General features: G+C 38.8%; 1 protein-coding gene across 1 annotated transcript; it reads left to right on the top strand.

Annotated features, from left to right (window-relative positions):
• The first annotated feature begins 3197 nt into the window (after window positions 1-3197).
• Window positions 3198-16825, top strand: prodhb (proline dehydrogenase (oxidase) 1b). The gene is given in 14 exon segments (XM_054611594.1): window positions 3198-3500; window positions 4934-5142; window positions 7627-7678; window positions 7717-7873; window positions 8516-8580; window positions 8690-8806; window positions 8936-9006; window positions 9297-9378; window positions 9908-10000; window positions 11968-12114; window positions 13223-13398; window positions 14345-14443; window positions 14547-14635; window positions 16635-16825. Coding segments are annotated over 14 exon segments (1830 nt in total). The 5' UTR covers window positions 3198-3218.
• The last annotated feature ends 849 nt before the right edge of the window (window positions 16826-17674 follow it).

Here is a 17674-nt window from a genome sequence, read left to right as displayed (position 1 = left end):
TTAATCCTTAACTCCTGTCCTCTCAGGCGCTCTCAGGAGTGGCAGGAGGGGGATTCCTGATTTGTTCCTCTGTCTTTGGCTTTGTGCGCCACCAAATGTACACAGGCCTGCGTGCGGCACGGTCTGTCCCAGTGGTGAAAACAATGTCCTGTGGCATCATTTTGTTATATTAATAAAACCCCAAAAAAAGTTCACTTAAGGAAAAGCACAGCACTTTTTTTGCATTATGAAAATGACCACTACTGTCGTTATTAGCATTGATGTGCAGACTTAAAGCTTCTGTGAATCGTCACATTTAAAATGACATTTAAACATTTTTTTGTAGATATGAGTTGTATTTGCAGTAAACTACTTTCACAAATCATTTAAGGTATTTTTTTTTTTTTTTTTTTTAAATTGATACATGAGTGAGAGTGGGTGCCTGTGTGTGTGTGTGTGTGTGTGTGTGTGTGTGTGTGTGTGTGTGTGTGTGTGGGATGGATGGGGGGGCAGCAGAGTAATAACTATGTTAGACAATAGCTCCCCCATCTGTTAACACCAACGAAGTTATTTTGACTTATGGCACGTACTGCACAAAGCTCAAGGTCTCCTGACCACTGGAAGATAAAATGTATTGTATTAAATCAGATGCATTAGGACATACAGTCCAATGTGTTTCTCCACTAATGGTGACACAGTGCATCTCCTTTCTTGCATTTACCCAAAAGCATAGTGCAGAGGGTATCTTTCCTTCTTCTCACAACAAAGACCACTGACAATCATGTTGTGTATTCTCAGGCGTCTCGAGGGGGTTTAAGACCAAAATAAAGTTATTAATCACCCCTCACAAAATGTTATGACATTGGCATAATCCCTGATCCATAAAAAACCCACTGCCAATTGTTATAGTCTCCATAAATATATATATATATATAAAACTTAATTATAATGAATGATACTTTCTGATGTTTTAACTGTCATTTTATAAGGTCAAAGTTATTAAAAGTAATGTGCGCTGTTATGCATGGGAAAAAAAGAGTTCCAGAAGAGAAGTCTGGCTCCTACAAGTACTTAGATAGCATGAGATTATTTACCTTGCAAATGTTGCTGAACGGGAATGAGGTGTTGCTTGTATGGCCGCCAAGTAAGGCCACCAATTATGTGGTGAGGAATTGTTCCCTGTAAGACAGGTTTTTGTGTCAAAACAATCAGTTGTATGAGGGGTATGTAGGTCCTTAAAGTGAAAGTAGTAATGCCTTAATGTATAAAAAACTCCACTGCAAGTAGAAGTACAAAGTTTGACAAAGTTGTACTAATATTGGTGAAATCAGCCAAATGTACTTCACAGGAGCGTCTCTTAGATTATACTTCTGCACTAATGTAGCCAGTCTGATGTTATGGGTAAATTGTACAGTGTAGCCTATATTCATTCAAGTCTTTATTATGTTCTCTAGTTCACTTCTCATTTAATGATGCAGTATCTCATTTGTTTTAGTGATTTATGTATATTCACTGCAGTAGCACTGCTATTTCCCATCTATCCATCCTTCTGTAGCTAGTTGAGGTAGAGCTACAGCCTATACAGTATATATATATATATATATATATATATATATATATATATATATATATTTAATAGGGCTATTCTCAATCTGCAAATTAACCGGTAACTACTTGCATATGGAGTAGTCAACTACTTTACTGAGTAAAGTAAAACTAACTTAAGGCCTACCACACATTAATGCTTGTGAAGTCCTACATATGCAGAGTACTTTACAGTTGTAAATGTAAACATTTATAAATGCACCCCCTGTTTATTTACTGTTGTAGTGCAAGGAATATATAAAATATTCATAGTTGCAGCACAGCAAGGACTATTTAAATGATTAATATGTACAGTACCAGTCAAAAGTTTGGACACACCTTCTCATTCAACTACTTTGAAGAATCTAAAATATAAAACATATTCTGGTTTGTTGAGCATTTTGTTTGTTTACCACATCATTCCATATGTGTTCCTTCATGGTTTGGATGTCTTCAATATTAATCTACAATGTAGAAAAAAAATAAAATAAAAATAAAGAAAAAACATTGAATGAGAAGGTGTGTCCAAACTTTTTGTACTGGTATATATATATATATATATATACATATATATAATATTATATAAAATCCCCTGGGTTACAGTGTATTTGAATGATATCAGCTAACCGAAAGTACACATGGACCAGAGTTGTTGCCTAGCAATGCAATTAAGTTGAAAGGGTCCATATGTTTTTTTAATACATTGTTCTAGGAAATCTTGGAAAGCCGAGCAGGTGTGTTTAAAATGTAGCCACGTGGTTGTCTATAACAAGGAATTATTCAGCTCATACTTATCTGCTGAAATGAGGAAAAAAAGTGATACAGTAAGACTTGGTGTGCACCTATGGGGGACGACGACGACACACCTTCTCATTCAAAGGTTTTTCTTTATTCTTTTCTACATTGTAGATTAATATTGAAGACATCCAAACTATGAAGGAACACATATGGAATTATGTGGTAAACAAACAAAATGCTCAACAAACCAGAATATGTTTTATATTTTAGATTCTTTAGTTGAATTGTGTCCAACACTTTTGATTTTTACTGTATATTGATGCAAAGTTTGTAATGGATTAACTACTTTTATACACTTGCATTAGTTGCAGTTTAACAGTAAGTTACACTCAAATATGGAATATTAAAACATACAGTACCACAAAAGAATATTTTTATTTTTTAATTATACATTGTAGATTTCAAGACAGTATTTGAATGTGGTAAACAAACATATTTTACATTCTTCAAAGTAGTTGAATGAGAAGGTGTGTCCAAACCTTTGACTGCTACTGTATGTGACATATTAATCATTTAAATAGTCCTTGCTGTGCTGCAAATATGAATATCTTATATATTCCTTGCACTACAACAGTAAATAAACAGGGGGTGCATTTATAAATGTAAAACCCACTATTACGTCACAGGCTATCCACCAACAGAGTGGTGCTCATGCTTTGGCTTCCTATCTGTATACAATGTATTTTGGTCGGTCTGCGTGACTTCACCGCACCGCTGATGTCTCCCTCCTCCCCCTCCTTCTTCTCCTCTCCTTCTTCTCCTCCTCCTCCTCCTCCTCCTTCTCCTTCTTCTCCTTCTCCTTCTTCTCCTCCAGGCTGATGTTTCATGTCACTCGGGCCGGGGTGGACGTCCCCTTCATGCGGTTCCTTCTCAGCCCTCGGAGACTCCGGTGCTCGACCTCCTCGACCCAGACGCGTCAACATGACCCTGCGCGGTCGTCTTTCCCCGGACAGAACACCACCACCACCACCACCTCCTCCACCACCTCCTCCTCCTCCTCCTCTGCTGCTAATGAGACCCTCGTAGACTTTGAGCAGTCACAGAGGGCATATAAGAGCAAAGACTCATTAGAGCTGCTCAGAAGTTTGGTGGTTTTCAAACTCTGCTCTTATGACTTCCTGGTGGAGAAGAACACAGAGGTAAACTCCACCATTACGCGCGTTCACGTGAGGTGTTCAGGTGACTTGTTTATGTCCACAGCATCTTAAAAGGTTAAAATACTGAAATACATAAAATAAGTCATTCAACATTTGTTAACATAGCACTGCAATGCATAGCAGTGGGCACAGATACATTGTTAACAGTTTCTATACAGACAAACCTATGTGTGCAAGTTTTAATAATAATAAATAATAAATAATAATGGGTTTTGTTTATATAGCACACTTTAAAATACAATGAAATCTCGAGGTGCTGCACAGGGTCAAACAATCACAATAATCAAATATAATAATAAAACGCTAAAAACAAATTAAAAATAAATGAATTCATTTAAAGTTTTGACTTCACATACAGTACCAGTCAAAAGTTTGGACACACCTTCTCATTCAATTGTTTTTCTTTATTTTTTTATTGTTTTCTACATTGTAGATTAATATTGAAGACATCCAAACTATGAAGGAACACATATGGAATTATGTGGTAAACAAACAAAATGCTCAACAAACCAGAATATGTTTTATATTTTAGATTCTTCAAAGTAGTTGAATGAGAAGGTGTGTCCAAACTTTTGACCGGTACTGTATATGACATTTTCACATAAAATAGGTCATTCAAAAGGCACGAGACGCCAGAACATTTGTTAACATAGCACTGCAATGCATAGCAGTGGGCGCAGATACATTGTTAACAGTTTCTATACAGATAAACCTGTGTGTGCTTCACATAGACCTAAATGTATCCATCTCAGGTATGGATCCAGAGGCCCACAATATCAAATTACGACCTGTTTTTCCAGGCATGCAACCTCTTTGCAGTCCATGTTATATAACCTAGTCTTGTTCTCAAATCATTTTATAAATTTCAATGTCCATCAGGTAATGTTAAAACACAGTATATCAACGGATTTGCCATAAAATACACCTTCCTTAAAACATGGACATGGACAGTAATTAAATAGACATGCAGCACAGCGGGTTCATTCCTTTCAAATTGATCACACCTACATGTAATCAATAGAGAGCTGTGGCTTGTTAAAAGCAAGTAGCTACACAGAATGTAAAGTAGTAGGAATATAATCTGGCGATACTCGGATTTTAAGTGAAGCTGTAAAGTTTCATATTTTTTCCCTGTTGTTGTCCCTGCAGTAGTCTTTAGCTTGAGGGTAGGAACATGATTTGAATTCCTTTGCTTATGAAGGATCAGCATGTTACTTTTCGTAGTCTCTCGGTAAAACCTGTTGCTTTCAAACCCTGCCTAGAAACAGCATGTCTTTTCTAGGACACTATGATTCACACAAACTATGCTACAGTAAATGAGATGTTGAATGAATTAGGGTTATAAATTATTAGCACAATGTTTACCTGTCAACAATCATGAACCTGTTTTTAACATCCTATCCCTTTCTGCTCAGATAATGGACATAGGTAAGAAGATCCTGGGCCAGAGGGCCTTCAACCAATTCATGAAGATGACATTTTACGGCCAGTTCGTCGCCGGTGAGGACCACGTGGCCATCAGGCCGCTGATCCAGAAGAATCAGGCCTTCGGGGTCGGCTCTGTCCTGGACTACAGCGTGGAGGAAGACATCAGCCAGGAGGAGGCCGTGCAGAAAGAGATGGAGTATGAAAGTTGTGGTATTACCAAACATTTCAGTAGACATGGCATGCAACAAAATATGATTTCGAGTCCACATTTTTAGTGTTTTAAGTGTGTTTTTCAGGATTTGGATAGATGTCAACAGTTGGTATTACAGTTAGGAGGAATCATTGGTGTACAAACAGTTTTATAAAGATTCAAATTGGCAATAGAACTTCTTAGATCTTGTCCCGTTTGAATTCTCTAAAAGTAAACTGACCTCCACACAGAGCCTTTTACCTTGCAGAGTATTTTCCACTTGTATGATGTCAAAAATAGGTTTGTTTTTAGTATGCCTCATCAACAGGAAGTAAACACTCTTCACAGCATGATTTGCTGCCTCGGTCCTGGCCCCTCGTTCTTGATTGGCTGGCTGGGAGAGAATTTCTCACTCGGTCGGAATCCTGTTACATGGGGCAGCACAAGGCAGTGGCTATTTGATCTGTGAGCTGATGTTCACTTTGGATGGCAGTACCGACATTATGCAAGCAGTCTCTCTAGGCAGAGGCAGCAGCTACGTTACTTAAGTTGTAGCTCTGGGCGGTCATGCTTTATGAGTAATTAGGACATCTCGTAGTCCAAAATAAATTATGGACTTTTTGGCCCATTTAGGACTCGCTACAACTTAAAATCAGTGAATAGAAAAAAAAAAAGTAAAGCGAATAATATTTGGAGCCTTTTTCATTAAAGTGAAAAAGACAAATGCACTTGTCAGATCTACTTTGCATGAGTGTTATAATCAGCCTAAAAGGACAGATCCTTTTTTTAAGACTGACTTTTTTTTGTATCTCACACAACATCTCTAGATTTATAAAGGTCAGATGTAGCGAATAACAAGGCTGTGAGGCTGTGAGGCATTATGTTTATGTTTAAATCTGTTGACATAAAGGGACTGCTGACTGCAAAGTGAGCTTGTGTCGCACATAATGTCTTCTATTGTTTTTTTTATCCTGTTATATCACATTCTGGAAGGAGATAAAGCTACCAGGACTTGCTATTGCTTTTTCCAACTTTCTTTTATTTCAACTCAGTGTATGTTTTTCTTTTTATACCTTATCACTAGTGACAAGATATCACTGCACACAGCTTTTATATACTTTGTTTTGGGGATGTCTGCTTGGAAACATCAAAAGAAGCATCAAACCTCAGCCTCGAAAGCTTTTGTTTGGTGAACACACACCTTCAGACGGTAAAGCAGTAGGACAAGATACTTTAAGCCAGCTTGATCTCAGACAGCAGGTTTGACAGGCTCTGCGATGATCTGTCAAGACAGCAACAACAACATTAGTTCCTTACAACAGAAAGTAGATAGAAGGAACAGAGGCCTGACTTGATGTTGAGAGCATTAAACTTACAATACCAGGCTTCAGTTGTGTAGGCCAGTTAAACATAAAATGCATACCTTTGATTTTACAGTTAGGTTTGTTTTAATGCAGGATTTTGCAGGGCAGTACTGAGTTTATTGTAATGAAGCTGTCATAAAACAATAATATTCCAGAACAATTATATTTTTTGGCAGTGTAAAAGGGGTTAAATAATGGCAGGGTTGAAAACCTCAACTGGAGCCATTACTGACAGGGTTTTATCACCCAGCTATGTAAAAACTCAGATTTTTTTCCTAGAAGGCTGCATTATAAATTATTCTATCTTGTTCGTATTATTATACTTTTATTCTTCTTCTTCTTATTTTTTTTTTTAAATAAGTAATTGGTAATTCTAAAATATGCAAGAACCAATGAAAAAATGGCCAGTAAAAGTTCCAAGAGCCAAAGCAGACATTTAATAGTTTGTTTTATCCGACCAATGTTCCAAAACCCCAAAACATTCCATTTCCAATGATATAAAACAAATAAAAGCCAATTCCTTAATTAATGTCATAAATTATTATTTAATTAAATTAATCATAATGGTTGACAATAAATTTGATGTGTTTTTTTTCTTTTTTTAAATGAACATAAAGAAAAGTACTTAACAAGTGCCCATAGCTAAATGTGTGTAAGACAGTACAATTTCTGTCAATGTCGAACAGATTCCACTGCAGTTAAATCCAGATTTCTACAATAAAAGCGCCAGCCAAATAACATGAAATGTTAAAAAAAGAACTGCCCTCAGTTCCCTAGCTTTGAGTCCTATTGTCGTCCCTAATGTAAAGCATGTTGAGTGCTCAGTCATCCATTTGGTTACATGAGCTCCCCAGTTCCCTGTGATGAGGGGGGAATAGGTCAAGTGTGGTGTGATGCTACAAACTGCCCTCTCTGGAGGGTCAGCAGGCTGACAGCAGGACAGTTCAGCATATATAGGGTCCCTAAACACAATGTCAGCCTTTGGCATGCTGCTGCCACAGGGCCAGAATGTTCACAAATTTAAAAAAAAATAGACATTTGCTGTATTTCTCTTTTATTTCTAAAGCTGCCCAAAAATACAGGGCAAATTAACTTATTTTATCCTTTTGTATTTCTTCTAATTCAGCTCATGTGTATCGGCTGCAGAGAAAGAGAACATAGGTAAGATGCCTCGTTTTGTTTTTCATTCATGGATGCATTTGTATGATGCAATTAGAAGTAATGGGAATGCTAAATTTGTTTTCAACCCCAAGCACACAAACAGTTCGGGGATCGCCGCGGGGGTGTGACCGGAGCCCGCACGTATTTCTACGCCGATGAGGCCAAATGTGACCAGCATATGGAGACCTTTATCAAATGTATCAAGGCGTCTGGTAGGTCAACAGAAACAACACTTCATCAGTTATACAAATTTACAATATGTCGAGTTTGGCACATCGTGCTAAAGTTCTCCTGTATATTTACTATACTGGATATTTTCATCCCTCAACCAGCAGACATGTAGTCCGGTGCTGTAATCCACTCCATTTATCACATGCAGCAGAGTCTTTAGAGTCGAGATGACATACAAAAAAAAGCATTTTAACCCTTTTAGATCACATTGCCTATAGCATATTGTGCACATATTTAACAATATGCTATAAAAAGACATTTTTATTTTTTATTGTCATATCAAAACCCAATAATGTACTCTTCCTGTAAAAACAAAATATGAAGTGTTCTAACCTGAACGAATACCAAAAAATTCAACCAATAATATGACATCCATCCTTCAATCAATCTGCAACTTTTAGTGAAGTGAGGTGTGTGTGGAACGAGCCTCTGTAGCTCAGTGTAGCGCTATAGGCACGCACACTTTTTTAGAAGTCCAATCAAATGCAAAGCATGTCATTTAAATTCCTCTAGTAACTGTACAAGGCTAAAAAACATTGTGTTTCACAGGGGGGTTACTCGTATTATAATGTTAATAATTTTGTCTCTAAATCAATAGAACTCTAAGTATGTTCAACTTCTAGGTGGGAGTTCAATGGACGGTTTTTCTGCCATCAAAATGACTGCTCTAGGACGGCCACAGTTTCTGGTAGGCAGTAAAGGATAATAAAAAGGTCAGCACACTTGTTTAGTTGATACTCTTGTGGTAGTGGACTGACATCCCACTTTTCTTTTTTTTTTTCCCCTTCTTTTTAAAGCTCCAGTTCTCAGAGGTCCTGGTGAAGTGGCGGCAATTTTTCACTTTCCTGGCATCACAGCAGGGGAAAGATGGCACAGAGGCCTTAGAGCAGAGGCTGGAGCTGAAACAACTGCAGGTGGAGTTGTTGTTCTCATCTTTTACATCCAATGTTATCGATCATCTTCACTTTTCAATTTCACACACAATAGGAGGATTTTGCAACACTATGTGCTTTGCAGTACTTTAGATCTCTTTGTCCATCTAGGAGTTCCTGACCAGACTGGGCGCAAAGGGTGACTTTTATAGCTGGTTCATTGGACAGAAGGAATCTCCAGGGTAAGCATGAACACAGTTATTGAACTCTTACCATTAATTATTCACAACGTTAAATCGCATAAAATCACCACTTTTCACCCCAACATGTAAAACAAAATACAATATTTTATTCTTGATTTATGCAACTTCATAGTCCACTTCACATTACAAGTACTGTATTGTTCAATATATTTGTTTGCCAATCTCTTTTTTTTTTTTAACAAATGATTATATTTAGTTTATAAATAATTAAAAAGACACTCGTAATATTTTACACTCACTAATACACTTTCTGTCTTCTGCCTTGACAGAACCATTGACATGCTCGACTGGAACAGCCTAATAGATGACAGAACAAAGATATCTGACCTGCTGGTCATCCCAAATGTGGAGGTCAGTCGCATAAAACACAGAAAGAGAAATTCACTATAATTATGTGTTTTATTTTAAAACATTTTACTTATTTATTCCATTCTCACTGTCAAGTTGGCTTAAAATAAAATGTTTGTCCATACAGTTTCCTTTTTCATTTTTTTTGTAATTGAAATGTTTGTTTAGCTCCTTTTGCCATAACAACACCTTTAACCTTACATGCTCAGTGGTGTACCAATTGCAGCTATTTATTACTTTTATCAGCCCCCAAACTTGCCATTGAAGACTTTTTTTGTTTTATTTTAGGTAATTTAAAGTAAAGTTACTTTTCTTTTTTTAAAGTAAACCATCATTAAAAACTGGGATAATTGAGATGTTAAGTGATATTCACTTGGCTCTGAGCTTGCTTTTTTAATTGCATTTCTACAAAATTTGTACAAGTTACAACATATCTGTTGACCTTGGACTAAAAACATCTGAAGGTCTCAAGGAGGGATACAGTAAGAAGTATGTCATGGTACACACTGTCTCTCCTGTGTCGTTTGCTCAGCTAGGGGAGCTGGAGCCTCTGCTGAAGACGTTCACTTTAGAGGAGGAGAAACAAATGAAGAGGATGTTACAGCGCATGGATGTCCTGGTCAAGGTAAAACTCATAATAACCACAAAGATCAGCTTTTTGGACATTTTTTTTTTTTGTTGGTACCATCTGACAATATATTTGTTTTTTATGTTTATGCAGTACACGTAGTTACTAATATGAATATCTTTTTCAGTGTGTACAAATGTGTTGCTAGATATTGGGTAAAAGCTTAACAGTATTGTACAACAAAGTCATTTAAATAATGATCAAGGCCATTGTAGTTCTGCATCATTGTAAGCATAAGCACAATTACAAATCTTCTATATTATTTGTATTTAAAATCACAATGTGTTAGGAACTGGAGGAGAAGACAGACAAAGGGACACAGTGGGAAAAGTGTGAAAAATTTAATTGTAAATTTAAATAGATTAGAACTGGAAAGGGTAAATCTGAAGGCCTATGCTGTGGTTGCGTTGAGGGATTGAGGCAGGGAATATGGCGGTGTTAGGATGACGTGGAGGTGAGGGCGTGGCTGTTATGGCAGAATGGAATGGTGGCGTGTGCAGACAAGTTGAGTGTAGATTTGCAGGCTTGATAATGTGAGCGATGATCTTGAGACACAGAGAGCGTTATTGAGTGAGGCAAATAAACATGAATTAAATATCAAAAAGAAAACAAAGTAGAAGGTCAAGCATGAGGATTATTGGCTATAGAACTACCAGTGAGGGCTGTCAACAATCGGGCAGAGAGTTGGAGTAGAGCTGGGGTTTATATACTGTGGTCGATGAGGCTGATGGAAGGCAGGTGTGGAAAGCCACGCACACACTCCAAGGAAACACAGGAGAACACTGGGGAACAGTTCTAACACAATGCATGTGTAGACAGAAAGTTAGCAATCACCTTCATTTAATAAAAAATATTAAAGTGGCCCTATTATGCTTTTCCACCTTTCCCCTCTTCTTTAGTGTGTTATATATATTTTTGTACATGTAAAAGGTCCGTAGAGTGTAAAACCCCACGCCTAATGCGGTGTTCACACCAAAAGCGAAGCAAATTTCTTTAAAAGGGATGTCCTTTTAAACATGAATTCTGACTTTTTACAAACCACCATCATTATGTTGTTATTTTGGCGTCCCTTTTTGTATATTTATTATAATCAAATCACAGTAAAATTGTTTATTTTCGGTCCATACAGCTGTAGTAAACAAGCCGACATGTGGCTGACATCTGGATTCAATGAATACGGATTAATGTTATGAACCAGACAAGACGGCGTTTAGTTTCCCTGGATATCTGGGACTGCCACAACAAGTATAAAGCAAAAATAGTTATTTCTTCCATGGTTGATGGCGGAAATAAATAGCTGAGTTGACAGAGTTTTCGTTGGAGATAAGCCCCTCCCCCTCTCCAGCGAGTTTAGCACGAATTAAGCGAATAAACACAAATGGACCTGCGAGTAAACTGACGCGAAGACGTGTTGCGAATATTCGCTTCGCTTTTGGTGTGAACGCAGCATAAAAGGAGTTACCCTCCCCCTCAGAAGCTCCTGAGCTCCTGAAACGGCTCCATTGAATTCTCTCCTTTACTTCCGTAACTTTATGAGGTCACAATGTTACGGAAGTGATGTAAAACTCCTTCCAGCTAGTTTGGCCCTCAAACAACAAAAGAGAGAAGAGTTTTTTGAAATGTGAAACGTCACAACAGAGCAGGCTAGCTGACCAATCAGAGCAGACTTTGCTTTCTGGAGGGAGGAGCAAGCGCTACAACGGAGCGTTTCAGAGAGAGGGTGAGAAGAGGTGCTGCAGGACAGCCAGGATGAGAAAAACAAGGAGGATTATGAGCATTAACGCATGTAAACATGTTGTAACTGTAACTTGAGACAAAAATATGCACCCGGAAAATAACATAATAGGGCCTGTTTAATTGATTTAACATTTTTTCTTAAATTATAGCACATTAACACTGTAATTATTATTGATATTATACTTAAATGTATGTATTTTTTATTTTTTATTTTATTTCTCCTCCAGCATGCCATTGAGAATGGTGTTCGCCTGATGGTGGATGCAGAGCAGACCTACCTGCAGCCGGCTATCAGCAGACTGACATTACAGATGCAGAGGCTCTACAACAAAGAGAAGCCTGTCATCTTCAACACCTACCAGTGCTATCTGAAGGTCAGGAACTGGCACCAGAAATACCAGCGATTTTCAAATGAATACATGATGCTTCTGCACACAAAGCTCGCAGACACTACAGTTCTAATTCTTATGACGGAGAGAGAGCATGGCGCTGTGACGAATCGTGTAACTCCAAATGTCAACCTGTAAAGAGATTACAGTGAGTCAGCTGTGTTGGAGGGATGAAACAGGGACATGGCCAAGAAGAGGATAACGTTGAGGGGAATTGTAGGGGCTTTATTTTGATTTCCTGTGAATACACCATTTCAAATGAGAAGCTGATTCAGTAGAGCTTCATTCATGAGCTTAACATCCTTTTTTAAACCTTCTTTTATTCTATCAAACATTCATACAGTAGGCTTACCATACTGTCACCTACAATGTACGGTATTGTGAGGTAAAGTTAACACGTTGGATAAAATACAACTATATAGATTATTCTGGGTCACAAGTTGCTTTACTTAATGATAAACCAATGCTTTGTTGCAGATGTTTCCATATCTCCATAATATGTGTTTTCTTTTGCCATGAGTCATTAATAAGGAAACACATTCATAAATACAGGTGAGGATTACCCTATTTGACTGGTAGGGAAAGTGATATAGAGCCGTACTGATGTTTTAAAGAGATAAACTCATATTTCTGTGGGTTGGGGTGCAGGATAATTCAGGTGGGTCCGGGTAATAAAAAAGCTGGCTTGTGCATTACTTCTAGGTCAATTTTGCTTGTCCAGGTAAAAAAGGTAATAATAATAATACATTTTATTTATGGAGTTCTCAAAGACACTTTACAAACATTCAAATCATCATAAAAAGCTACACACTAAAAACACAGAACACACAGCATTTGTCACACATTAAAAGCAGACTATATGCGTAGACCCATATAGCATGTAATGAAAACTATTTAACTGTATTGTGTTGTAACACATATTTTGGCTCTGTAATAGTTGACTAATTAGGTCTACAATTGTTAGTAAAAGTGGAAATGAGTTACTCTGCTAAGCTCAACATTCAAAAGTCAAATTTACATGTTATATCTAAACTTGAAGGACTTGATTTTTGATTCAGCTTTGTTGAAGTGTGAACCTTCTTTTTCTCTGCAGGAGGCCTACGACAACGTTACCATGGACGTAGAATTGTCCCGACGTGAGGGTTGGCACTTTGCTGCAAAGCTGGTGCGTGGGGCCTACATGTACCAGGAGCGGGAGAGGGCCAAAGACATCGGTTATGAGGACCCTATAAACCCGGATTATGAGTCCACCAATATAATGTACCACAGGTAAGAGACCAGGTTCATCTCATGGTTTATTAACTGATGACCGCTGCCCGAATATGCATCTGCAAAGTTCTGCACCAAGCCCAGCTCTCTGTCTGCTACTCTAGCCTTTTGCCATTGGATAACGGTTTGGAGTCGAGGGTGTCTTGCAAACATATTTTTAAACTTGTGCCACCCTGATTTTCCCATGAAGTTCAAAGATTAAAACTGGTCACCTTCGAGGCAGAAATCTGCTGCAATGGACATCACAGTTAATGGAATGAAGTGCTCCCTCAATCGAGAGTTTCTGGGCTTAACTTCTTGCGTCAGCCATCTTCCACCCTGTTGAGTAATCCTAGTGCAAGTTCCAGAGTACCATCCAGCTGCAGGGCTGCTGCGGTTTTTTTTTGTAACAATTTTCTGACATTTCCTACAGTGGATTAAGGCAATCTCAAAGAAATCACCCTGTGGAGATAAATATGTTTTTCACCCCAAAAAAACCCCCAGCTAAGGCCACCCTCAAGCATTCGTTTTTTGAGGTAAACATCAACATATTAGAGACACAAGGTTTAGCTGATTTGCTACAGCACAGCAGGAGGTGGGGTTTGAAATATGCAGCGGATGCTAAAGCATGTGCATATAAACACAGCTAGACTAGCAGGAAAGCAGAACACAGAGGTCCTCCGTGAATGGATTGGGTTTGGATTTTATTTAAATTTATTCCGGTTTTTTGGATACTTTGCGGATTAGTGAAGATAGTCCTTTTTAGTACATTAAATCATACATGAGAGATTAGTTTGGACGAGCTATTAAACCACAATATGCAAACGATAAACTATAGACTAGTGTAGTAGAAATAAAATGGTGGTAATTCACACTTCAAAGGTAACAGTTAACAATTTTGTCAAAGACAATATTGCAAATAGATTGCCGTCCTTTTTCTGCATTTTAATGTCTGTATTTGTGAAAGGTGTCTGGACTATGTGCTGGAAGAGATTGCCCTCAACAGAAATGCCAACGTTATGGTGGCTTCCCATAATGAGGACACAGTGAAACACACCTTGAAGAGGTACCCTTTTAATCAAACCACTGTTGGAAAACACATTTCAACACAGTTTTGCACCCATACAAAGCTGTTCTTGTAAGTCTCTCTTTCTCTCTTTCTCATTCAGAATGAATGAGCTGGGTCTCTCAGCCAGAGAGAACAAGGTGTACTTCGGTCAACTCCTGGGCATGTGTGATCAGATCAGCTTCCCACTGGGTGAGAAAAAAAAAAAAACACACACACCAACACAACCAACAAGGACTAGGCCCGATCGTTCCTGCCCTACATAGGGACGATTTGACGGTTTGAGGTCAGCCTTCTGGAGGATCTTTATCCGCCAACGTCCTCTATAACTCTCTCCTGTGTCTCTTAAAAAAACAAAAACTTTCAGCTGCACATCTATACCCTACAGGCCACTCGGACTGCATGAAGTGCACATGTAGAAGTCAGGCCCGTCAGGTGACACATGAACTGAGACGCTTCGGTATTGACGAGCTGTCTTAACGAAGCTGCCAGCTGCTGGCTCTCACCACTTTGTTTGTCAGTCAAAGACAGACACGGAGGCGGCAGGCAGTTGTCTGTCAACATGAGGCTCCAGTTAAAAAACAGCCTTGACCGGTATTGATGTAAACAGACACACATGTGTTTCTTTGCAGTTGTCTCCAGGGACAGAGCAGCCAGTGCTGTGTCTTTTAAATCTTTGAGACATACAGAAGTTGAGATCTTTATTATTTGCTTATCATTCACAACACCACCAAAACTCCCCAACATTCTGTGGTTTCAGCTTCAAAATGTCATATATCATATTGTTTCATTTATATTACAAATTTGTAAACTGAATATATTTGGGTTTCGGATGGTTTGCGAGATAAAACAAGACATTTGAAGACCTCATCTTTTATTTTGGAAAAATGACATGGGACAGTTTGGTCAGTTTTCTGGATTTTTATTTTTCGGGGGCAAAATAAATATTGACTGATCGAAAACATAATCTGCAGATTAATCAATAATGAAAATAATAATAATAATAGTTGCATATTCTGTGCAACAGCCAGGAAAAATAGAAGAAACCTCAAGCAACAGCCTGCAGTGACAGACATAAACTGTAGTAGCAACAGTAAAATCACAAAATATAGAAACCAGATGACAATATCAACAAAGATTTAAAGTATTTGGGAAAGGTGCCATATTCAGTTTCCATGATACTGTTTTCAGATACTCAGTGGCCCCACAATGTTGTTGTCATGACTTTGTTTTTTGAAAGCATTTGTGGATTAGTTGAAAGGACATTCATTTCAATGAGTCAGCCTCTGCAAAACAGTCACAGTATGAGAGCCCGACTGGCAGACGGCGGCGGCTCCTCTAATTCAAATGCGGTAAAACTGAGGGCGCCTGTGCAAATACTGCAAACCTGCCTGATTAGAAGGATTGTAGCAATCACTGGGCGAGGAAAGCCAATCGAGATGGCGTCCAGTGGTGATGTGCTCCATGGAGCTAGTCAAAAATAAAGTTTTCCCAAAACTGAAAAATGTAACCAGTCAATCAAAAAAAAAATCCCATCTTAAACAGGCCCTATTATGCTATTTTCCGGGTGCATATTTTTATCTCAAGTTACAGTTACAACATGTTTACATGCGTTAATGCTCATAATCCTCCTTGTTTTTCTCATCCTGGCTGTCCTGCAGCACCTCTTCTCACCCTCTCTCTGAAACGCTCCATTGTAGCGCTTGCTCCTCCCTCCAGACAGCAAAGTCTGCTCTGATTGGTCAGCTAGCCCGCTCTGTTGTGATTGGTCAAAAAACTCTTCCTCCCGAGCTTCAACCAGTCTCTCTCTTTTGTTGTTTGAGGGCCAAACTAGCCGGAAGGAGTTTACGTCACTTCCGTAACATTATGACCTCATAAAGTTACAGAAATGAAGGAGAGAATTCAATGGAGCCGTTTCAGGAGCTCAGGAGCTTCTGAAGGGGAGGGTAACTCCTTTTAGGTGGACTTCAGGTTTTACACTCTACGGACCTTTTACATGTACAAATATATGTATAACACACTAAAAAAGAGGGAAAAAGTGGAAAAGCATACTCAACAATTTAACAATCTCCCTGACGATAAATTAACATAAATAGAGAATTATTCTAAATATCTAGATTTACCATCTTCATCCATGTCATGCTTCTTCTTTTTTTTCTTTTTTCTCCCATCCTATCCTCTTCGACCTCAGGCCAGGCTGGCTTCCCCGTCTATAAGTACGTCCCCTATGGGCCGGTGAACGAGGTGATGCCCTACCTGTCTCGGAGAGCCCAGGAGAACCGGGGCTTCATGAAGGGCGCCCTAAAGGAGAGGGAGCTGCTGTGGAAGGAGCTGAAACGCAGAATTGCCTCTGGGGAGCTTCTCTACAGACCGGTGTACTGAAAAAAAAGAGACAGAGAGTATGTCAACGTGTCGAGTTATTTTACTTTTTTTTATCTTTTCTAGTTGACAGGCTGCTGCTGTGGCTGTCTGTTCTGTCTCTCGCTCTGTACAGCTCTCCCTGGATGTACATCTCTCGTTGTAGCCTGTCCTGGAGTTTTCATACTGATGGACTCTGTTTTATTGTCTCTTCACAGCGGGTTTCTTTCCTTTTCTGTTCCTGGTCGTTCTACCTTCACCCCCCCCAATCCTTTTATTTGTGTACTACCCTGTGTCCTCTTCTATTTCGTTTGCTTATCCGCCTCTGCATCCATAAGCATTCCTCATTTTGTCTTCCCGTTGTCTATAGAGCTCTGGTATCCATCAAGTGGGCATCTTTACTGCTCCAAAAGGACTCCCTAAAATGTCAACGAGACCGGGGCGGGCGTCTCTGTTTATCACCCTATTCATCTTGGAGAGGGACAACAATAATAAAAATAACAGTCTTGATTTAAATGGTAGTAAAGGAAACATCAATATTCCCCTCCTATATTATGTTATTTTTTTGACTCTCGGACAGCCAAGCGGTTCCCCCGAGGACGCTCCTCTGCACTATATTTGTGTGTGTGTGCGTTTGAGGTTGCTTGTTTGAAAACGATGCCTGTTTATGAATCAATGGGGGAAAAAAAGTACAAACGGCTCCTCACAGCACATCCCTCTTCTTCCAAGAGTGCAATGCTTTTGTAATTGTATTTACTGAAGGAAGCTATATTCTTGGCCACTGAGGCGTTACAAGAGAACGCACAGCGCTCAGTATTCAGCGGGTGGATCTGTTTTTTAATACAGGAGCCTGCAAGTCTGGCAGGTTGTTTT

This window comes from Anoplopoma fimbria, chromosome 13, assembly GCF_027596085.1.
Source record: "Anoplopoma fimbria isolate UVic2021 breed Golden Eagle Sablefish chromosome 13, Afim_UVic_2022, whole genome shotgun sequence".
Classification (NCBI taxonomy): Eukaryota; Metazoa; Chordata; class Actinopteri; order Perciformes; family Anoplopomatidae; genus Anoplopoma; species Anoplopoma fimbria.
The sequence above is the reverse complement of the archived record's forward strand: the minus strand, read 5'-3'. Positions and strand labels throughout refer to the sequence as shown.